Consider the following 23625-nt stretch of genomic DNA (forward strand, 5'->3'; position numbering starts at 1 on the left):
GATGAACTGGGGTTATAGGTTTGGGGGGAAGAAGACCACAGAAGTGAAGCATCCTTCTTGTCGTGTCTCAGAGGTGCATGCTATGGACTTGACTTAGCACTCTTGATGTTGACCTTGACCACCTGGCTGAGATACCATTTGTCTGATTTCCCTACTGTGAAGTTACTTTTTTATTAAACACACACACACACACACACACACACACACTTCTGTAATGGGGACTTTCAAACATATATAAAAATAGAATGAATAAGGGACACCTGGGTAGCTCAGTTGTTAAGTATCTGACTTTGGCTCAGGTCATGATCTCACAGTTTGACAGTTTGAGCCCTGTGTCGGGTAAGTTCCAGCCCTGGCTTTTGGTGAGCCCCGTTTCTCTTTGTCTCTCCAGCCACCTCCTCTGCCCCTCATGGGATTCTCTCTCTCTCTCTCTCTCTCTCTCTCTCTCTCTCTCTCTCTCCCTCCCTCCCCCCCCCCCCCCCCCCCCTCACTCCTGACCCCCTCCCTCCCTCCCAAAAAAAAAAAAAGTAGAGCGAATATTGTAGTGGGCCCTCAGTCCCTTCCACCTGCCTCAATAATTATCACGTCACGGCCCCAACACACATACGCACACAGACGTTATTTCGAAGTGATTCCCAGACACCTTACAACTGCATCTGTAGTTATTTCAGTATGCGAAACTGAAAAGTGAGTACTGTTTATTTTTTTGTATAACCACAAAACCATTATCAGACCTAAAATATTAACATTACTATATGGCATATTAAAATCATGGAGTAGCCCATGAATTTTTAATCATCCTGATCGTTTCTAATGCGTTTTTATGTAACATTTGTATATCTGTACCTTCTATTTTTTACACTTATGCCTTTTAATATTAACCCTCCACAGTTTGGATATGCCACAGGCGATTCAACCACCCCTCTCTAGAGTCTAGACAGACATCCAGGCTGCTGCTGGTGGTGTTTTTTATAGCACTGCGGCCAGTACTGCAAAAAGCACCCTTCCATTATTTCACTGTTAAGCACCTGCTGTATACCAGGCACCGGACCAGGCCCTGGAGGGAGCAAAGCATGGCTGGACATCACTGCCTGCTGAGGCTCACCCGCCATAGTGGGAGACAATGTAAACTATCTCAGGCAGTGGTCTGAGCACAGATGAGGGTCTAAGCACCCCCACCCCCCAGCTGTGGCTGGAAAAATGAGATTATAGCATGAAAGCGCTTTGCCAGCTGTAGAGTGCTGGGACCACGTATGAGAATATTGTTATCAAGGTACTTAATGCCGAACTCCAGCAATTTGGATGCCAGGGAAGGTGATGGGTTCCGGCCCCCTCCCCAGATTCTACCACCTTACGTCTACTTTGTGAACATTTCAGTATTCCATGTGAGATGTTGTGATGGGTAACATTTCTATTGCCTAAAAAAAAAAAAAGTGTGTAAAATCCACATTGGCCCAACCAGAAGCCACAACACCATGTATTTGGGGCCTGGTGAGAAACCATGTGTGTGGGGCGGGGGGCGGGGGTTGCAGATGGACCCGCCTTTTGTGAAGACCCCCTATTCTGCCAATGCTTGGAGCCCTTGGCCCTATCCTGGGACAGAGGGTGTAGAGGTGCCTGGACCCTGGCAGAGGTTTGGCCCTGAGGCTCCAGCTCCAGAATCAGAGGCTGCCTCTCCCACGGTAGCTCCCAACCAGCAAATAATGCAGCGGCTTGGCCCCTGGAGGGCCCAGTGAGAGGAAAAAGCGGTCTGCAGGGCACAAAGGAACAGGGACAGAGGAGAGCAGGGACAGACATAGACCTGGGGAGGCTATGTAAATCCCAGGGCACTTAGACACCCTGTTTGCCCGAGTCCTGTAGCCAGAGCAGACCCCGAAGGGTGGGTACCTAGCATTTCCCCTAAGCGGACCTGGTGGCGACAAACTATCCTGACAATGATCAGCTGTTCGGTCCGGTTTTGACAGAGACCCAGGCATCTCAGATCCTTTGCCGACGTGCTGCAGGCCTGACCTTCCACTATTACTTTACCACGGGTTAAGGGGGCATTCTCTTCTTAACACGTGTCTTCCGCCGAGCACCAATCTTCATGGCCCTCGAAATAATAATCCCGCTAGTCCACAACATGTGGGAGAAAGCGTTAGAGCTCCATGGAAATTCACGATGCACAGCAGCATATTCAAACTCTGAGATGTCCTGCAGCAAAGGAAACTATTGAATTTGGCTTAGCCAGCATTTTCCAAACTTCTGTGACTTTCCTTTTCCTCCCGCCTCAATGATACCTCAAGGGCCCAGCATTTGGAGGGAGCGCGTTGGGGAACCCCTCTCCGGAAGGCTCTGGCTGTGAGGGAGTGCTCCTAGCTTTCCCCACAGCTCCCCACCTCATTCAGATGCTTTGTTTCACAGGTTGTCCTGTGAGGTCCTGAGTGACCAGAGCCTGGAGACCCTGCTGAACCACTTGCCCTGGCTCCCCCAGCTAAGCCTGCTGCAGTAAGACTGGTTTCCCCGTTGCCCTGGCCTGGCCTGAGGGATTGGGTTCCAAAGCCATCCCCCTCCTTGCCTGCCGCTCCTTCTCTTGGGCTCTTTCATTTTATCTGCCACAACCGGGAGCTCGTCACTAATACCCTGCTAACCTTGGTGGGGCGGGGGAGTTATTTGACCACTCTGGGCCTGCCGTTCCTCATCTGACAAATGGGACTAATATTTCCCGACCCCTCCTGCAGGGTCGGGACTCAAACAAGACGCCTTCTTCTACAGGCGCCTTAAAGAACGGAAAGTCTGTGACAAATGGGCTCTTGTATGTCTTGCCCACAAAAAGGTCACCAACTCCTAGAAAGGGACTTCACAGATGTGGGTTGTATATATGTCACCCACCCATGTTTAAAGGTCACCATCTAACTCCGTAAAAGGGTAACTTAAGCAGCATTCTTGAAATTATTTAAAACTCCACTTTCTAATTTTGGCTCAGACTGGTTAGAATTTAAAAAGGATTTACTTTAAATACTCTTCTAGCAGGGGGGAAGGCAGCTGCAGCTGAGATGGAAAAATACAACAGGAAATTAAATCATACCATTAATAACAGCAACATAAGTACTAACGCCAAGGCTCTGGGATGCCTGAGACGGCTCGCTTCACATCCAGGATCTTGCTTATCCCTGAGTCCTGTAGGGACGGGAAGGAGGAGACGTGTGACATTCCAGAGGCGGCTCAACCCACAGCACCCACAATGGGAAGGGCTCCTTTGGACACAAAAAGTGGCAGGCTGACATGAACAGGTGGGAGACTCCAGACCAGAGAGAGACCTCTCCATGCCCAAGTCACACAGCATCAGCCCCAGCTCTCATCCGTCTTTGGAATGAGGTGGCCAGCTTGTCCCTCACCAGGGCTCACGCTTTGTATTACTCAATCCATAGTGGGCCAGCCACTGTTTGGAGGGCTGGAGACACAGCAAAGAGGGGGCAAGAAAGGCTAGGTCTTTGTCTTCTTGGAGCTTGCTTACCTTGTGGTAGAGGGAGCTGGACAATAAGCGAGTAAAAGCACAAATTCAGACAGTGATGAGGCATTTTTCTAGGTAACGTGGTCAAGAGCGTCTGCAACGGTGAGGGTGGTCGGGGAATACCTCTAAGAAGGGATGCTAAGGTTAGGCCTGAAGGACAAAAGGGACTATTCGGGCTTGTGAAGAGAAGGGAACAGCATTCCAAGTAGAGGGAAGAGCACATGTGAGACCCTGAGGCAAGATTAAGCTTGGTGGGCTCAAGGATCAGCCAGAAGGGCAATGCAGCCAGCACCCTGGGGCAGGCAGGGAGAGTTGCCAGGTGGGAGGTAGAGAGAGGGACCTGGACCAGACAACACAGGGCCTGGGAACCATGGGGAGGAGCTTGGGGGTTTGTGTCCAAGGGGGCTTGAAAGGCAGAGGAATGATGTGTGTTTTCAAAAGTTCAGTCTGGCTGCTGGGTTGAGAAGGGGTTAGAGGACAAGAGTGGAAGTGAGAGCAGGGAAGAGGCTCTACAGGGTCGGAGATGGTGCGGGCTGGGGATTGGGGGCCAGGGCAGAAGTAGGCAGATCCAGGGTAGAACTTGAGAATGGAACAGACGCGACAAGCTGATAGAGAGTTTGTGGGGCAAGGGAAATGGAAGCACCAAGGATGCCTCTGAGGGCAAGATGGAACCATCTCACTTTCTGGAAGGCGGGGGTTCACAGCCAGGGGTGATTTTGCCCATCAGGAATATATGGCAACGGAGATATTTCCGTTGGTCATGGCAGAGGGAGGCGGGCGGTGAGAGGGGGAGCTACGAATGGTGTTTAGCGAATAGAGGTCTGGGATGCTGCTAAACACCCCACAGGACAGCCCCCAACACCAACAAATTATCTAGCCCCAAATCACTGAGAAACGACTCGAAGGGCCTAGCGCCTCCCACTCCCTGTCAGCAGGACTGGCCTGTTTGGTCCATGCTTGAGGGAAGAAACAATATAATAAGAAAACAAGCCTGGGTGTTGTGCCAGGCAGTGCACAAGCTTGATAGGATGAGGCCCTCACGACACCCTAGAAGAAGGTCTATGAATAGTCCTTTTTTCTAGGGAAGGAAGCTGATGCTTAGAGAGGTTAAGTGATGCGTCCAAGGACACACAGACGATAAGCAGAACTGGGGCTCAAACCCAAGTCTCCTTGACTCTAAGCTCCTATTTGTCCCTCTTGAGGCCCTGCCTTCTTCCTTATCGCCTTGCTGGCCCGCCAGCCCTCCCCATCCTTTTTTTCTCTTTCCCCTCCAGCCCATCCAGGTTCCTTGTCCGCTCTTGCTTGGCTCCTACCTGCTCACATATGGTCCCACTCCTTTCCTTCCCAGGCTGAGTGAGACAAGGCTGTCCCCAAGGAGCCCCCTCATGCTGGCCGACCTCTTCAGCCTGTGCCCGCAGGTTCAGAAGGTGGATCTCAGGTGGGCATTGCCCTAGGACAACTGGGTCTCGTCTTGGAGGGTTGTGCCTAGGGTCTGGTAGGTGTGTGGGGGTTGGATGGAGACGGTAAAAGCCAAGTCAGAGGCTTGGCTTCTGAAGGAAGCCCGCCCCAGGAGGCCCCCTGAGGCTGTAGCCAAGGGTGGCTGACTCAGGTGCTGTCCGTTCCAGGTCCCTGTATCACACAACCCTGCGCTTCAGGTCTAGCGAGGAGCAGAAAGGCGAGTACTGTGGGTAAGTCCCTGGAATTGTGCCCTGGCAGCCGGTAGGTATTGGGGACAAGAAGACCTGCCTCCTGGATGCCCAGAACTGGATACAGATTGTCAGCTGTAGAGCATCCCCTTGAAAGGTCCCTGCAAGGAGGCTTGTTTCCTCTGACATAGAGAAGCAGAGGGCCAGAGAGGACCAAGCTTTATCAAAGGCAAATAAGGAGTACCTGTCAGACTACACCAGAGCTCAGGGGCCTGGTCCAAGGAAAAGTACTTCCTAACCTGCCCACCAGGCTTTAAATCGCAGCTCCACAGGGCCTGGTGCCATGGGCAAGCTCCTTAACCTCTGTGACGCCCAGCTTCCGCAGCTGCAAAGCAACTGCCAGGATGTTTGCAAGGATTAACTGAGACAGTGTGTAAAGCGTGAAGCACTTACAGATGCGAGTGTCCTTCCCCTGCTGACTCCTGGACCAGTGCTCTGTGATTGCCTGGGTAAGAGGGAGGAGGTGCTGCACCGGAGGCAGGATGACGAGGCAAGAGGACAGCCTTCAAGTGCAGAAATCATGTTTCTGGTAGCTGATGCCACTGGCTCACCGAGAGATCTTGGACCGGACCCTTCTCCTGTGGGTCCCAGCCTCCCCACTCGTGAAGTGGCAATAAACAGAAGCATCAAGATACGTTGAATATCTGCAGGGTGCCATTCTATAGCCTTTTGCACATTACTGCCCTGTAAGCCTCACAGTTGTGGTCAGTTGGCAGTAGGGGGCAGTCGGGATTCGAACCCGAGAAGGTCTGCAGTGCTCCTAGCCCAGCGATGGACAGATTTTTCCTGTAAAAAGTTAAGATTGTAAAGACTTTGGGTTTCTGCAGGCCACACAATCTCTGCGACAGCTACTTGACCCTGCCTTTGTAGCTTGAAAGCAGCGGAGACAATATGTAAACCAGGGCACATGCCTGCGTGCCAGAAAACTCCTCTATCGTTTACAGACCCTGCGACTTGCATCTCGTGTATTTTGTGTCAGGAAATATTCTTCTTTTGGTTTTTTTACTCAAGGATTTGCAAACGGAAACATTATTCTTAGCTTGCAAGACGCAGGTGGCCTTGGGCCGTAGTTTTCCACGTCCTGATCTAGCCCAACACGACCCTGACTTCTAGAATGCCTTGATAGCTTCTAAGTCAGCGGTTTCCAAAATGTAGAACAGAGACAGGATGGGATGGTTTTCTAGGGGGCGGGGCAGCTGGCAGAGTAGTTCATCATCACCGAGCCCCTCAATGAGGTCACTATTCCCTTTTTGACTCTCGATGTGATTAAGGCCAAGAGGAAGTCGAGCTTGGGCGGTGGCCTGACTCTAATGTTTGCTGAGCCCCCTTTTTAATAAGAAGAGAGAGAGAGAGAGCCCTCGTCCAGGAAATTCTGGCTCAAATTTAATGATGCTATTTTGCTCTCATTTCATGCATTCTTGTGCTTATGGTCTGTTTGTGGCACCACATGTAAGGTTTCCATTTGAGTGAATGATAATAGGGTTTCCTTTTATAATAAATGCGTCTAGTCAAAAGAGTGAGCTGATTTGAAAATCGGAAGTGAATAATACTATAATAAGGAATTTAGGAACAGGGAAAAGATCATGAAGGGCAGGACCAGTGATAAAAATTTGAGATATTGATTTTAGGTACTTTCTCGTTTTAAGATGCTTCCTCCTTTTCTTTTCTTTTTTTTTTCTTTCTTTTTTTTTTTAAGTTGCTGGCTGGTTACAGATCCTTCATTTACCTTTTTGTGTAGTCTCATTATTTATTTATTCATTTTTTAATTAAAGTATAGTTGACCTACAGTGTTGGATTAGTTTCAGGTGTACAACCTAGGGATTCAATGACTCTGTACATTAGGCAGTCCTCCCCGTGATAAGTACGGTCACCATCTGTCACCATACAACATTATTACAACATTACTAACTATATTCCCTATGCCATACTTTTCATCCTCTTGACTTATTGATTCTTATTTATTTCAATAACTGGGAGTTTGTACCTCTGAGTTCTCTTCACCTTAATTCCAATATCAAAGGCAAGAGCAGACATCCCCGACCCCCACTTCTCCTCCGCCCCACCCTGCACATCTGGTCACTAACAGGACCCCAAGAGCTGTAGTTCTCCAACCTGAGGTTGAATCAGAGCCACCAGGAGATCCTTGCCTCTACGATTTCTGGTTCAGTGGGTCTGGGCTGGTTTCCTAGAATTTGCATCTGGACAAGTTCCCAAGTGTTGCGGGTGTGGTTGGTCAGGGACCACGCTCCGACAGCCACCTCCCCAGAGGGAGCCTGTGGGCGCCAGGTGAGCTCTGCTGTGAGCCAGGCGGAAGTGGTGGATGATGGACAGTTCCAGAGAATCCAACCTTGGGTGAGGCCCTGTGGGAACTCGGAGGCCACACCCAGGATGAGTCAGTGCCCCCCTCCTCAGGCTTGTTCCCCCTCCTCCAGCAGGTTCACGGACTGTGCCCTCAGTCGGGAGCATATGGAGCCACTGTGTTGGTTGCTGAGCAAATGCGAGGACCTCAACCAGCTGGAGTAAGTGGGGGGTGGGGGAGGAGGGAGAGGAGCATGGGAGCACGTGCCTGGGTGGCAATAAAACTGTGTGTGTGTGTGTGTGTGTGTGTGTGTGTGTGTGTGTGTGTTCATGCACTCAACACCTCTCAGGGCCAGCTATCAGGGATGCCTGGGACGCATCCTGGGTCACGTTCATAAAATTTCCCTGTACCCATTTATCTCTTCCACCCGCTACTCTTGCCATGGTGGAGCTAGTTCAGCTTGCGCCCCTTGATCTAATTTGGGGAGCTCTTCAGAACAGGGCTGTAAGAGCCCCTTGGCCTCACGATGATAAGACATTGGAGTTCTGCTGGCAGATGGGAACCAAAACGAAGGATCCTTTGGTCTGCCTGGCAAGTGGTTAAAGGTACCAGATGGCTCAGCCTGAGGAGGGTCCGGGAGCCAGCTGGGGTGAGGCCTCATGGGCCCTTATATTGTCGAGAGGTGGCACCTGTATGACCTGTCTTGGGTGCCCAAGTAGCACAACCCCCAGATGGGTAGAAAAATTAAAATTGGTAACACCTCCTGAGCACTCTCTCCACTGTGCTATGTGCTTTATGTATTCTTTTTACCCTCTCCAAACCCTAGGTGCTATTGTCCCCTATTTTATAGATGAGAGGACTGAGGTTCAGGGAGGATTTAAGGACTTGCCAAGGTCACATAGCTAGGATGATGCAGTCTTTGCTCACAACTGCTAGGCGTCCAGCTTAGGACCAGTGGGACATAAAGAGAGCTGTCTAAAAGCACGTGTGCGCGCGCACACACACACACACACACACACACACACACACACTTTAAATTCCTATTGTGATGTGGCCAAGAGAAATGGGGCTGGTGGAAATCACATATTAGGTAAATCAGTACAGCTTTGAGTTTTCCTGTTTTTCATTGTGGAGGGAAATTTTTCTAATTGTAAAGATTACTTTATCAAGTGGCTTTATGAGACACACCGATTTTTAATTTTTAAAGTCTCTCCGAAAAAGACAAGCCTCAAAAGAGTCATCATCAGGGACAAAATGAGTTCAAAGATGCAAGACAAGAATCAGATATTCCAGGCCTGCTGATCATACTGTTCCTGCAACCGTAGCTAAAACCATAGGAGGCTTCAGTGAGGGCAAATAAAGTATTCAAGTGCAATTTCCGATATTACATTCCCGAATTAAAAGAAGAAATCTCCTGGGTAAACGCGGCCTCCAAACATCTTTCTTTTTCCTGAATTTACTCTTGTGCAAAAGTTGCGGTTCTCAACTGATGTGGGCCAAGGGCACAGTAAAGGCAAGTTCGTTTTTCTCTAACTCCGGGGAGCCTGCTGGAGGCCCGAGGGCCCCAGTAGGTGAGGTGACCCCAGCCTGCGGTGCTGGTCAGGGGGCGGTAGTGGGCAGTGCAGGAGCTGTTGTGTGCTGGGCGATTGTGCAGGGGGTGCCAGAGAGGATGGTGTGATGGAGGTGGGCATGGTGCTGTCCCGCCACAGCGACAGCGTGATGGTGACCTTGGCACGGAAGCAGTCCTGTGTGGGTTGGGTAGCAGTGATAGTAACCGTGAAGAGAAAGGCCCCGGCGGAGGGGGCGCGTGTGACCCCCACCGACTTCTTCCTGCCTCTCGCAGCCTCTCAGCAAACCTGCTGGGTGACGACGGGCTCCAGTGCCTACTGGAATGTCTGCCTCAGTTGCCCATCTCCGCTTCTCTTGAGTAAGTGATGAGCAGCCTGGGGGACAGCCCCACACCCACCCCTCTCTCCCTCATTGCCCACCATAGGCAGAGCCCCCACCAGGCATCAGGAGAAGCTGTAACTAAAGCGTGGTGACCCAAGGTGACTTTGGGACAGGGAAGTGACAGTTTGTCTCTAACCAGCTGATGCAGGACACCAGCTGTCCTGGCTCTGGTCCATCCTGTCCCTGCAGCTCCCCTTGACTAACTCTACGGGACACAGATTTGGAGATGTTCCCACAGCAGGGAGGGCCCCTAGGAAGTCACCCACACTCTCAGCCGATACCCCAGTGACCCACAGAGTGGTGGCCAGACACAGCAGGTCGCTAGGCAGCTGAGCTGGGCTCTGGGTTTCCCTGAGCCCCTGGGGCTGGAGCTGCCAGCCTGGCCTCATCAGCCCTGTCTCAGACCACAAGGACCCTGTGTCAACCCCAACTCCTGAGGACTCGGGGCCCGGTGTCTGACCCGCCAGGGATAGTGCCCCTCTGGCCTCTCTCTGGACCTCAGAGTCTGCATTTGGACATTGAGGACTCTCCTCCCAGAGATGACAGCTGGAAGAGAGGAGACAGGGGGCTGGGCAGGGCTGCCCTGAGGTGCGCCCCCATCCTGAGCCTCATTCCTCTTCCAGTCTGAGTCACAACAGCATCTCCGTGGAAGGTGCTCTGTGCCTGGTGAAGACTCTCCCCTCCTGCCCACGCGTCCGGGAGGCCTCCGTGAAGTAAGAGATTGGTGCCACTTGCTGATGGGGGGGAGAAGCAAAGGTCCCACGCTTAGCAGCCCTCTGTCTGACTTGGGGCAACTTGTGCCCCTTTCAGCGTTCACTGAATGGGGGATCATAGTTTCCATCCTCTGAGGCCTGCGTGACATAGGGACCAGGGAGGTCACAGGATGGAGAAGGCCGGGCTTCAGTGTCCCTCACAGAGTGGGTTGGGGGTCTCCTCTGGTCTGCCTTCCCCCTGCGGGCCCAGCCCCCTTCCCTGGTGTACCCCCTGGTGTCTGGGTCTCAGGATGCTGGGCCTCCCACACCCTTCTCTCTGCAGCCTGGGCTCTGAGCAAAGCTTCTGGATCCACTTCTCCCGACAGGAGGAGGCCGGGAAGACATTACGGTAATTCCTGGTCTGGGGTGAGGATAAAGGGGAGGGAATGGGGAAGAAGAGGCTGACCCCGTGGCAGCCTCCGTGCCTCCTTCGCTGGGCCCTTTCCTCCGTCAGACACCCAGCGTCATGCTCACGGCTTGGGTTTGCCTCCCCCAGATCTGCCCCCAGGCCCCCACACCTCCAGTCCTTGCGGCCAGGCCTTCGCGTTGTATTCGCGCCTCTTAGCCACGTCTTAAGTCTGGAAGCTTCTGAGTATCGTGGTTAAGAGCTCAGACTCTGGAGCCACCTGAGGGCAAATCCCAGCCAGGTGACCTTGAACAAGTGACTTAACCTCTCTGTTTCAGCCCCTCATCTGTAAGATGGGAATAATAGTAAGACAGACCCTTGGGGTTATTATGAGGATTAAATGAGCTGATAAGCGTAAAGTGCTCGGAAAGGGCCTGGCTCGCGAGTGCCGTATCAGTTGTTATTACCCACCAGTAGCCTTGGGCTCACTCCCTCTCAGCCTCACCACCACTGTCTTGGGTCACTTCCCCTATATGTCTTTCTTCAGCTGTGATCATGGCCTCTGAACCGGTCCACGGCCTCTGGCCAGGCCTCCCCCAATCCATTCACTTCCGAGCAGCCAGAGGGATCTCCCAGCACACGTCGGACTGTGCCCTTTCCATCGTGCCAAGCCCTTTGGTGGCTCCCAGTGTCCCCAGGATAGGGTTCAAGTTGTTCAGCTTGGCCTTTTCCTCACAGTCTGATCTAGCTGCCACTTCCTACTGTGTTCCTCCTCGCCCCCCAATATCACACACATATACACCACACTCACACCACACACACACACACACACACACACACACACACAGCACACATGCACCCACACATTCAGCCCACGGGACCTTCACTCCTTGTTCAGAGCACACATGGCCCGCTGAAGCTTCTTCCCACGGGGCACTCAGCCTGACACTGTCTTCCCTGTGGTTTCTGAGATAAGGTTCCCCCTGTCCTTTAAAGTGCAGCTGATGTCAGCCTCTCGTGGAAGCCTCGTTGTTGTCCCTTGGGAGTGAACTGCCCTGGGCCACCCAGGGCCAGAGTGCCAGGAGGGTGGGTCCCCCCCCCCAGAGTCCCAGGCCTCCTCCCTCCAAGGGAGCCCGGAGTAAAGCCGTACTGGGGAGTAGGGCTGCGGCGGTAGGTAGGCCTGGGGTCTGGAGTCAGGCTGACCCGGACTGCAACCCGATTCTGCCCTCACCGCTCACCAGCTGTGCGCCCCGGGTTAGTTGGTTTCTTTGCCTGTAAACGATGTGCTTGGAATTCCGCGAGATACTGCACGTAAGGCGAGCCTACCCGGTGTACCCAGAGGCGGGCACATGGCTTGGCATATAGTCAGGGCTCAATGAGTGACACTCCCCGCCCCTTCTTGGCAGGGTCGGGGTGGGGGTGGTGATCTCTCCCAGGAGACCGGAAGCTCCCAGAGCAAGAACTGCCCCTTTGGCCCGTTCTGAGGCCTGGCTTCCAGGCCTTTGCACTCAGGGTGGGGCTCCCCATAGACCCTGGGGCAGACAGGAAGAAGCAGGACAACAGCTCCCACAGGCCTCACCTGGGCTCTGCCCCTTCCCCTCTGCCCTCAGGCTGAGCCAGTGCAGTTTCAGGCCAGAGCACGTGCCCAGGCTGGCCACCGGCCTGAACCAGGCCCTGAAGCCGACAGCGCTCACGTGAGTGACCCGGCACAAGGGAGGTGAAGGGACAGGGACTCCCTGTGAGAGCCACCCCAGTAATGGACCTCTGTCCCCAGGCTAACCCAGTGCTGCCTGGGCCTGAAGCAGCTGACTGTTCTCCTGAGTCTGGTGAGGTGGCCCGTGGGAGTGTTCAATCTCAGGTATTGTCTTCCTCTGTGGCCCTGGGAGGGGGCTGTGGCGTGAATGGGGTCAGGGTGGCTACTGGAGGATGGGCCCCCCGGGATTGTGGCCCCAGCCATTTCCTGCACCCAAACCCCACCACTTGGATCCTGACAGTGGTCCCAGAAACCCCCTTAGCACACAGAGAAGCCGCCCTCCTTGAGGTGGGGCCTATGCTTCGAAACATAAGAAAAAAAGGAAACCCCCAAGGACACCCGGCTGAGGTCAAAAATAATATATAACAGGGTGCCGGGGTGGCTCAGTTGGTTAGGCATCCGATTTCGGCTCAGGTCATGATCTCGTGGTCGAGGCCCCGCGTGGGGCTCTGTGCTGACAGCTCGGAGCCTGGAGCCTGCTTCGGATTCTGCGTCTCCCTCTCTCTCTGCCCCTCCCCTGCTCGCACTCGTTCTCTCTCTCCCAAAAATAAATAAACATTAAACATTTTAAAAATAATAATATATAACAAATACCATGTGTGCATGTTTGCTATGATCATTTTAAAACTTTCAGAAAAGCGTTGAAGATACTAAAAAGTAGACTAATTTTGAAGACCCATGTTCTTATCACCTGGGCTTGACAGATGTTCAGGGTTCTCTATATTTGTTTCATATCTTAATTTTGTTTTTTCTGGCTACAGTGTTTCCAAATAAGCCATAGATCCCATAAAATATTACTCCTGGGGCGCCTGGGTGGCTCAGTTGGTTAAGCGTCCGACTTCAGCTCAGGTCACCATCTCACGGTCCGTGAGTTCGAGCCCCGCGTCGGGCTCCGGGCTGATGGCTCAGAGCCTGGAGCCTGCTTCTGATTCTGTGTCTCCCTCTCTCTCTGCCCCTCCCCCGTTCATGCTCTGTCTCTCTCTGTCCCAAAAATAAATAAACATTAAAAAAAATTTTTTTTTTTAAATTACTCCTAAATATTTCACCATGGATCTTTAAATATGAGGACATTTTGTACATAATCACGGTTGAATTAGGACATCCAGGAAAGTCAGTGGCAGTTCCTAGTGTCGTGATTACCCAATCCAGTCTGAAAATTCCCATCGTCCCCAAATGGGGCAGCTGGCTCGTTGGACCCAGGATCCAGGCAAGGTCCGTGTTGGCATGGGGGGGCTCTTAGGACTCTTAATCTGTATCCCCTTCCCCACTTTCCTCTTTTATGCCAGTGACCTGTGGACAAAACCAGCCGTGTGCTGTAGACTCCCTTGCCGGCTCTGTGACGTCACTGTGTTTGTTCCTCTAAATCCCTGACTTTCCTGGAATGGAAGTTACATCAGAAGAGGCTCCGTGAGATTCAGTTGCATTTTTGTGTCCAAAAAACTTCCTTTGTGGCCAGTGCTGTGCACCTCTCAGCACAGCCAGTGATGAGGCGTGTGAGTCTGGTTGTTCCCCGAAATAACATCCTTGTTTAATTACGGCACAATACGCATAACGTGAAATTTACCATCTTAACCATTTTTAAGGGCACAGTTCAGGAGCGTTACGTACATTCACGTTGTTGTTCAACCCCACCTCTTTGGTTGAAAAACTGCAATTTCATGCCCCTTGAACAAATCCCCATTTCCCCCTTCCCCAGCCCCTGGGGAACTACCATTCTACCTTCTGAATCTATGGATTTGACTGCTCTAGGTCCCTCCTATAAGTGGAATTGTACAGTATTTATCTTTTTTGTGACTGGCTTATTTCACTGAGCACAGGATCCTCAGGGTTCATCCATGTTGTAGCACATGTCAGACTTTTATTTTATTAAAAAATTTTTTTTAATGTTTATTTTTGAGGGAGAGAGAGAGAGAGACAGCGTGAGTGGGGGTGGGGGCCAGAGAGAGAGGGAGACACAGAATCGGAAGCAGGCTCCAGACCCTGAGCTGTTAGCACAGAGCCCGACGCGCGGCTCGAACTCGCGAACCGCGAGATCATGACCTGAGCTGAAGTAGGACTGTCAACTGACAGAGCCACCCAGGCTCCCCATTAATTTCCTTTCTTTAAAAGGCTGGCTGACGTTCCATTGTAGGGACATACCACATCTTGTTTATCTATCCATTCATCCGTCCGTGGACACTTGGTCTGTTCCACCTTTTGGCCACAGTGACTGTGGCCAATACGGTGACTGTATTAGTCACTGTGAACATGAGTGTACAAATCTCTCTTTGTATCTCTGCTTTCAATTCTTTTGGGTATATACCCAGAATTGCTGGAGCACCCAAAATAATGCTTTAAATGAAAACTTTCCGTTCCCTAAAAATAACACATACTCGTAGAGATTTGTGGAAAATCCAGATGAACGTAAGAAAATAGTACTTTGAAAAAAAAAAATTCAACATAACTTCAAAAGCAGAAATAGTTTAAACAACTCTTTTTTTTTTTTTCTGCTTCTAAATTAGTGCATGCACATTGTAGAAAGTCTGAAAAATATTGGAAACTAAGGAAAAAGGGGAAAAACCATTTGTGAGAATTCTACCGTCTAAACAACCAGCCTTAGCATTTAATATATTTTTCTTGTATCTCTGTCTCTCTGTTTCCCTCCATGTTTTCTCCCCTCTCATATTTTCCCTTGTTAAATTTTTTTTTTCTAAATGTTTATTTATTTTGGGGCGCCTGGGTGGCTCAGTCGGTTGAGCATCCAACTTCGGGTCAGGTCATGTTCTCACAGTTCGTGAGTTCGATCCCCATGTCGGGCTCTGTGCTGACAGCTCAGAGCCTGGAGCCTGCTTTAGATTCTGTGTCCCCCGCCCCCTCTCTCTCTGCCCCACCCCTGCTTGTGCTCTGTCTCTCTCTTTCAAAAAAAAATGAATAAACATAAAAAAATTTTTTTTAATGGTTATTTGTTTTTGAGAGAGACAGAGACAGAGAGACAGAGACAGAATCAGAAGCAGGCTCCAGGCTCTGAGCTGTCAGCACAGAGCCCGACGTTCGTCTCGAATTCATGAACCCCAAGATCGTGACCTGAGCTGAAGTCAGATGCTTAACCAACTGAGCCACCCAGGCACCCCTTCTTTTTTTTAAATACAAATTGGGATGTCTTATATACAATTTTATTTCCTTATCTTTGCCACATGATGCTATATAGGCCTTTCCTTAAGTCTAAAACTATTGTTTAAAAAAGAATATTTTCTGTTAGGATTGTTACAGTAACTGTCGGAACAAGGATGATGTTAATTTCCTGTTTTATGTTTGTGCGTGGTTGTGTAATTTTATAGTTTTTAAATAAGTCAAACGAAAAAGCCTCCTTGGCCCTCCTCCCACGCCCTCCCCTGCTCAGCCTGGGGGACCTTCATCTCCTTCTTCTGTGACAGGGTGGAGGAACCATGGGTAGGCAAAGCCGGGGTCCTCGCCCTGCTGGAAGTTTGCACCCAGGCCTCAGGCAACATCACGGAAATCAGGTGAGTCGCGGGAGGAGGCCGCCCTGAATGCTTCATCTTTTCAAGACTGTTGGGACCGTCCCTACCCTAGACATCGATCTCTTGGCCTGTGGGCTAACAGCTCTGTCACTAGCAAATTCTCTGGATCCCCAAGATGGCAGGGGCTACACACACGTGTCGTGACTTATGCAGTAATGAGGCCACCGTGCCAGAAAGAGGAAGGCAGCCGCGGATGCAAAGAGCCGTTGGATCGCGGGGGTGCACAGCCCGGAGGCCGTGCCGCTTGCCTGGTAGCGGCCCCTGGATGACAGTAACGCGCAGTGTGGCTCTATGACCGGAGGCCACAGAGATGACACAGGGCAGCTAAGAGCAGAGGCTGTGGGGTCCCGCTGCCCCGAGTCTGGTCCCTACCGGGTCTGGGAGCTTAGTCAGTCGATTGGCAGCCTCAGTCCGGAGCTCAGCCTCCATGGGAGACAGCTGCAGCCCTCACGCTGGCTACCCCTTCCCTCCTCAGCATTGCCGAGGCCCAGCAGCAACTCTGTCTCCAGCTGGAGTTTCCCCGCCAGGAGAACCCAGAGGCCGTGGCCCTCAGGTGGGACCTAGTACCTGGACCCCCAGACCAGTAGCTGGCGGTGGGGTAGGGGTGGGGGTACCTGCTGCTTCTGATCAATATTTCTCATGCGTCGCTCAGAGTCCTTTGATGTCCAAAGCGTCTAGGTGGCCAGTGAAAGCCGGCCCAACCTGCCTCTCCATGCTCTCCATCCCCACCCCAGATCTTAGTCTCAGCTCCAGTCACCCCCACCATCTTTCACTTCCTCCAACACCACCTCGCTCCCTTTGACCTCAGGGCCTTTGCACAGGCTCTTCCTGGACCAGAATGTTCTCTCTCCCCCTACCCTCCTCCTTCTGATTCACTCGGCTACCCGCCCCCCACTCCATTCTCCAGGTCTCAGCTTAAACACCACTGCTTCAGGAAGGCCCCTCTGAACCCCCAGAAAGAATCAGGTTCTCCCGTGATCCACTCCTACAGATGCTTGGATTCACAGCACCCCGAATCCATGCAGCACATTTTGGAAACTAAAACATCACCCCTTTTAGGTGAATGCACAGCCTTGCATGTGTACATTCTGGGAAATAGATCATAGCTGGAACTCGGCCCCAGCTCACCTTCTTGGCTGGGTCCCCTTGTGCGGTGAACAACCTGCACAGCCATACCAGCTGCCCCATCTGGACCTCTCCTTCATAGCACTTCCCATAAATGAATAGAAAGTTGTGGGACTTTATTTCATTAGCATTTATTTATCCCTAAAAGGTAAGCTCCATGTAGGCAGGGACTGAGTCCCCAACAGTAACCCAGGTGTTCAGAAACTGCTGCCTCCCTATCTACCTCCAGGTTGGCTCATTGTGACCTTGGGACCCACCACAATCTTCTTGTCTGGCAGCTGATGGAGACATGTGCCAGGCTGCGGCAGCTCAGGTCAGAACCCTGAAACACCTCCTAGGGTCCCGAGGTCTCTGGTCACCCCCGTACCCAGTCCCCCCCCCAGGCCACATGGGAGAGGCTGGCCAGTCTGTGATGGCGAGGAGCAGAGCCTGGGGCAGCACTGCTTTCCGTGGCCTTCTTGCTTCCCCAAGCAGGAGAGAATCATACTTGGCCCGTTGAGGAGAGCTCCAGGGTGGTGTAGGTGCCCCCACTGGGAACTCTTGGGTGGCTCTTTTCCCCCTCTTGGCCTCCCCATCTCTATGTGACGGATGTTCCCTGAGGAGCATCCCACCTGAAATCCTCCCGAATATGCTTGCGCCTTTTCAGCTTGTCCCAGGTGAACCTCTGCGACACCAGCTCCCTGCTGCTGCAGAGCCTCCTGCGGTCCCTCTCTGAGCTGAAGACATTCCGGTATGCAGACAAGATGTTCACGCGCCCCCTGGCACCCCCTTGCTCTGCCCCCGCACTTCCCGCCCTCCCCAGCCCTGGGCTCAGAAGAACTAACTCTGCGCCCCCACCCTGGGGGCTGGGTCCACTCCATGGCTCTGGAAAGTCAAGGTGTGTGGTCATCCACATGGCCGTATGGCAGAGAACGATTTCCTTTCCAACGCTTTCTCTTTTTCTTTTTCTTTACTATTTGAAATAATCGCAAACTAATAAAAGACCGAGAAGCGGTTCCATATACCATTTTCCCAAATTCACCCCTTGTCAATATTTTTTCACCTTTGCTCTTTTTCCCTTCCTCCCTCCTTCCTCATCCCTCCTTCCTCATCCCTCCTTCCTCATCCCTCCTCTCTGCTCTTCTCCTCTCTCCCTCTCTCTTTTTTCTGAGCCATTTGGAAGCAGTTGCATAAACCTGCCCCTTCCCCCCTTACTATTTCAGGGAATCTCCTAAGAACAAGAACATGCTCTCCCATGACCCAGTGAAAGTGTAAAATGCAGGAAATGTAACATTGGCACATGCTTGTTATCAGAACTAGCATTTTTGTGCCCGTTTTGCCAAATGTCCCCATAATGTTGTTTGTTGCATTTTTTTCCTAGTCCTGGATTTCACCGAGGATCACGCACTGCACTTAGTTGTTATTTGCCAACACTAGTTGACAATCTGGAAGGGTCCTTAGGCCTTCTTTGTCGCGCATGATATTGTCATGACATTTACGTGCCAGTGATTTTGTAAAACGTCCTTCCGTTTGGCTTTGATGTTTCCTCATGTTCAGATTTATGTTCTGCGCGTGGAACAGAAATATCACAGAGGTGATGTTGTGTTCTTCCCTGGAGGCACATGTTGTCTCTTTGTCCCCTGACTGGTGACGGGGAACTGGGATCACCTGATTAAGCTGGTGGCTGCCAGGTTTCTTCCCTTGCAAGGCGACTGCTTTCCCCTTTCTAATTAACCTGTATCTTGTAGGGCGATACTTTAAGACTGTGTAAACATCCTGTCCTTCCTCACATTTCCATCTGAAATCTACAGATTTCAACCTCCATTGATAATTCTTGCCTGGGTCAAGTGTCATTATGATGGTTGCGAAATGGAGCTTTTCTAACTTTTCGTTCTCTTTGAATCCAACTGAACGCATCAAGGAGAAGGTGTCCGTTTGGTGCCAGGGCATCTTTAACACCTCTCCAGTACTTGCTACTCGCTTTTGCTGTTGAACTAAAGAGGCAGAGCTCATGGTCAAAGATAGTAGCTAGCTAGACTTCGTGGCTTACATTGTGAGGTTGCTACCTGGATATGGTTTAGGGAAATGCTCAACTAGTCCGTGCTCCTGCCTCCAAGCTATACCTCAGCTTAATGATTCCGTGGCAGGGAGGTTTATGAAGGGAAGGAGGGCCCCTTCCCCCCCGCCGCACCCCTCCTCCTTGCTCTCTGCTACCAGCATTCGGGGTTCTCAAGATCCACAGCCCCTACCTGACCTGTTGCCCTTTGACCCCCACAGGCTGACCTGCAGCTGTGTGAGGTCCGAGGGCCTGGTGCACCTGACATCGGGTCTGAGCCACTGCCTCCACCTGGAGGAGCTGGAGTGAGTCGCGGAGCTGGGAGTGGGAGGTGGGGGGAAGGGGTGACCCAGCTGAGGGTGGTGAGGACAGTTGAGGCGCTGATAAGGTGGGTGGGGGACTCCACCTATCACTTTGCTCCCCGATGAAGCCCAGCGACCCTGGGTGTGGCCTGGGGGAGCTGAGCACTGTCTCCTTGGTCCCAGCTTACCACTCACTCAGGGTGACCCTGGACAAATAAACAACTGTGCCTCTCTGGGCTTGGACTGTCTCATGTAAAATGTAAAACGGGGGTCATCCTCTTTCTCTGCCTGGGGTGGCTGTGGGTACCAGTACAGTGAAGGCTCCGGGGCGGAAGGGATCACTGCACGTGTGTGTGTGTGTGTGTGTGTGTGTGTGCGTGTGTGTGTGCGTGTGTGTGTCCCTTGTCCCCGGCTTCCCCTTTTGCAGCCCTCATCCAAGGCATCCTTTCTCAGCTGGGTCAGCTGTGATGGCCGTGTCTGGCCCTTAGAGCCAGCAGTGCCCTGGCGGGGCCTGGACAAAGACGGTGGTCTAGGATCTGCGGACCCAGAGCTGCCCTCCAGGGGGGCACTGAGAGACGGAGGGGGCTGATGAGACAGCTCCAGGAGCCAGGGGGCTCGTCTAACTCTCACCTCGTACTCGCTCCCTTCCAGCTTGTCCAACAATCAATTTGGCGAGGAGGGCACCAGAGTGCTGATGGGGGTCCTCGAGGGCAAGTGCTGGCTGAAGAGGCTGGAGTAAGTGGTGGTGAATGGTTAAGGGGGGAAGGTGGGGAGGAGTCGGGAGCATGGCCAGGAACCTCTCCAGCTCCTGTGAACACAAACTGTGAAATCCCTGGATGGATGCAGGTGAGCTGAATGCCCTCCCTTTTACCTCCTCGCCTGGCTCTGAGTGCCATCAAAGTGCTCGGTCGCTGGAAATAGATACTCGCTCAAACTGACCCACACCACAAAGGGGAGGGATCCTCGCTGCCCAGACACCTCTTCTGGTTTCAGATCTGTCATTTCCCAGGGTCTCCTCCCTGACAGGCAGCTCTCCTTGAGCTCTCCAGCTGATGTCTTCCACCTCTCCATCCGTGGCCAAGTGATTAAGGGCACGGACCCTGGTTAGGAGCCACCCCACCTGGGTTCAAGTCTTGGTAGGGTGACCTGCCTGTCCCGGTTTGCCCAGAGCTGAAAGTCCCGCATCCTGGAGACCCCCTCAAATCCAGACACCAGAGAAACCCTTGCTGTGGAGATCAAAGACCCAAAAACCAGCCAGGCTGAAATAAAAAAATGCTATAACTGAGATGCAAAACTGACTGGATACAGTCACAATGAGGATTGAGGAAGCAGAGGAGAGAGTAGGTGATACAGGAGATAAAATTATGGGGGACAATGAAGCTGAAAAAAAGAGGGAGAGGAAATTCTTAGATCACAAAGAGAGACTTAGAGACCTTAGTGACTCCATAAAATGAAACAGTATCTGGATCATAGGAATCCCAGAAGAAGAAGAGTGGGGAGAAAGGGGCAGAAGTTTTATCTGAACAAATTATAGCTGAGAACTTCCCTGATCTGGGGACGGAAACAGGCATTCAAGTCTGGGAGGCACAGAGAATGCCCCTTAAAATCAACAAAAACAGCTCAACACCACGACGTAGCATAGGGAAATTTGCAAAGTACAAAGATAAATCTAGGCAAACCAGGACACCTCCTGCTTCCACCTCTGACTGTGTGAGCTCGGGCAAATTACTTAACTTCTCTGTGCTTTTCTCTCCATCTTGAGTTTGGAGATAACAGCTGTACCTACCTCCGTGGGTTGTTATAACGATTAAATGAGATAATACGTATTAAGTCCTTAGAGCCTGGCACAGAGTTCACACTCTACAAGTATTGACTATTATTATTATTATTCCTCTCTCCTGCCCAGACAGGGGGCCTTAAGGAGTGTGATCCCATGGGTAACAGGTAGTTGGCGTCCAGGAATGGGAGTCCTGTAGCCTTGGCTTCGGTTCCCAGGGCTTCTACTTTCTGTGTGTGGCCTTGAACAAGTTTTCTAATGCTCTGAGCCTCAGTGTGCCTCATCTGTAAAATGGGGGTGATAAGAGTTCCACCTCTCAGGACAGCCCTGAGCTCAGTGCTTGGCCTATAGTATGTGCTCAGTAATAGTATGCTAGTACACAGTGGTTGCTATGATTCCTGGTCAACAGTCTGGGTCCAGTGTGATTTGGAACATAGAACTGTCGCCTGGATGGCCTGAATTCACGCAGAGAAATGGCCTTTGGATTTCCCAGGCAGGTTCATTTTGTACAACGTGTTTACTCGCTGTGGATGTAAGTGGCTATCTTGGGGGTCCCTGGGCATTGCTTAGCACCAAGGCCTCAAGCCTCCAGACCGGACAGGGCCTCAGTCTGCCCCTGGGACCCAACCCCAGCCATACCAAGCCCTCCTCTGGCCTCTTCTCTTCCAGCCTCAGCCATCTCCCACTGGGAGGCTCCATCCTGCCCATGCTCACTCAAAGACTGAGACACATGACCCTCCTGCAGAGCCTCCGGTGAGTGACCAAGTGAGCCCGAGGGAATGAGTGGGAGGGCATGCTCCCCAGTTCCACTGGGACCACCCACCCAGGGAAGCACCAGGGGGACTTCCTGAGGACCCTCTGTGGCTCCTCTGCTGGGGACATCGCTGCTCTCCCAGGTCGGTGCCCGCTCCTCTTGCCTTTGGATGCCACCAGCTTCCTCCTGGCTATGGAAGTGACCTGAAGGTGTTGGGCCCAAGTTCTGGAACGACCCTTAATGTGCACAGATTCACCCAGTGTGACAAGCCCCCAAGTAATACCAAGTCTGGGGGCCACAGACCACACACGTTGAGTAATGAGGGTCTAGACTCAGATCTGGTGACTTTGACATTCTCGCCTTGGGCCCCTGGCCACCTTGATTAACAGATATAACACTTCCTTTTCATGTGATTTTTTTCAAAATATGAAATGTGGTGGCTAAGAACAAACCCCAGCAATAGCACAAAACACTGCTTTGTTTTCACCCAAGTCCCCACCCCCGACGCTAGCGGTATAGAGTGGGTGGTAAATGCACGGTCAGAGAGTTCTGGAAGCATATCAGATGAGACTAGGTCATTCCATCCAAAATTAATTTCTAGAAAGGCACTTCACTGAAGTTGATTTTGTGAAATGAAAGAAAACAAAACAATCTTCAAAGACTCAACATGGGGCCAAGACAGTTTGCCTCAGCTGTTTTGTTTCGTTTTGTTTCTCCCCCCTCATGGAGGCAGGGCAAGGTCAGGGTGCAGAAAAGACAATAAACTGGCTTTATAGAAAAGCCCAGCATTTGCATAGATTAGAGCACCTATGCCCTAGAGAGATGATTTGCCTGAATTGCAGAGCCCACGTGAACTTGGCATTCAGCTGGCTGGAGATCCCTGGTACAGAGGCTGAGGCAAAGCTTGACCCAACCAGAGAATGTGGCCACTGCTTCCAGGAGTGGGGGGCTCCAGGCTTTCATTTCCACTTTGCCTGGGAGTCACTAGGAGACTTTGGCCAGTCATGGCTCCTCCCTGGTCCTCTGTGTTCTCATCCAGACTTTGGGTACAGTCATGCCCACCTCGCCTGTCCCCCTCCCCAACCCATGAGGTTTAGTGATGGGCACATGGGTTCCTGGTTATGTAAAAGCTTTGTGTTTGTTTGGGTTTTTTTTAATGTTTTATTTATTTCTGAGAGAGACAGAGCATGAGTGGGGAAGGGGCAGAGAGAGAGGGAGACAGAATCCAAAGCAGGCTCCAGGCTCTGAGCTGTCAGTGCAGAGCCTGATGTGGGGCTCGAACTCACGAACCGTGAAATCATGACCTGAGCTGAAGTCAGCTGTTTAACCGACTGAGCCATCCAGGCACCCCTGGATGTGTAAAAGCTTTGTAAACTGTAGAGTTCTTAGCGCAGCACCTGCAAAGGCCTCTGCTCCCCACTAAGGCCTCTGCTTCTCCAGTCTGAGCAGGAACGGTGTTTGTGATGTCGCTGCCACCCGCTTTCCGAGGCTCTCAGAGCTGCCACCAGCTTGGAGGAGCTGGAATGAGTTGCCTGTCCCTCCCCCAACACAAGACAACTTTGGCAGGGTCAGATGATAAAAGCAAGGGGCTCCCTGAGAGCACACTTCCCTGCTTAGTCCCATGACCTTCACCCACTTGCCCACTGCATGACCCCAGGCCAAGACCACCAGGAGACCCCGAGATAGGATGCGAGTGTGGATTGCAGCCAGAGGGATTCAGGTCAGACATCAGGGAGAACATTCTAAACAGAAGACAGGAGTTTGAAGTCCTCACCCAACACAGAGTGAGGGGACTCTCTCCGTGTGAGCTGAGGC

At 51.8% G+C, this 23625-nt stretch overlaps 1 protein-coding gene across 12 annotated transcripts in view; it reads left to right on the forward strand.

Annotated features, from left to right (window-relative positions):
• Positions 1-23625, forward strand: part of NLRC5 (NLR family CARD domain containing 5) — an 86434-nt gene that overhangs the window by 57167 nt on the left and 5642 nt on the right. For 10 of the 12 annotated variants that reach the window (XM_049622185.1, XM_049622180.1, XM_049622178.1 and 7 more), the window contains 16 exons: positions 2404-2487; positions 4842-4931; positions 5119-5181; positions 7632-7718; positions 9342-9425; positions 10072-10161; positions 10484-10549; positions 12157-12240; positions 12321-12404; positions 15713-15799; positions 16293-16370; positions 17172-17255; positions 17589-17672; positions 19199-19282; positions 19931-20014; positions 21726-21809. In XM_049622185.1, coding sequence (XP_049478142.1) covers positions 2404-2487; positions 4842-4931; positions 5119-5181; positions 7632-7718; positions 9342-9425; positions 10072-10161; positions 10484-10549; positions 12157-12240; positions 12321-12404; positions 15713-15799; positions 16293-16370; positions 17172-17255; positions 17589-17672; positions 19199-19282; positions 19931-20014; positions 21726-21809 — 1317 coding nt within the window. The remainder of the gene's footprint in view (positions 1-2403; positions 2488-4841; positions 4932-5118; positions 5182-7631; positions 7719-9341; positions 9426-10071; positions 10162-10483; positions 10550-12156; positions 12241-12320; positions 12405-15712; positions 15800-16292; positions 16371-17171; positions 17256-17588; positions 17673-19198; positions 19283-19930; positions 20015-21725; positions 21810-23625) is intronic. The other 2 variants (XM_049622181.1, XM_049622188.1) reach the window with 2 other exon arrangements.

This window comes from Panthera uncia, assembly GCF_023721935.1.
Source record: "Panthera uncia isolate 11264 chromosome E2 unlocalized genomic scaffold, Puncia_PCG_1.0 HiC_scaffold_19, whole genome shotgun sequence".
In the NCBI taxonomy this organism is placed as follows: domain Eukaryota; kingdom Metazoa; phylum Chordata; class Mammalia; order Carnivora; family Felidae; genus Panthera; species Panthera uncia.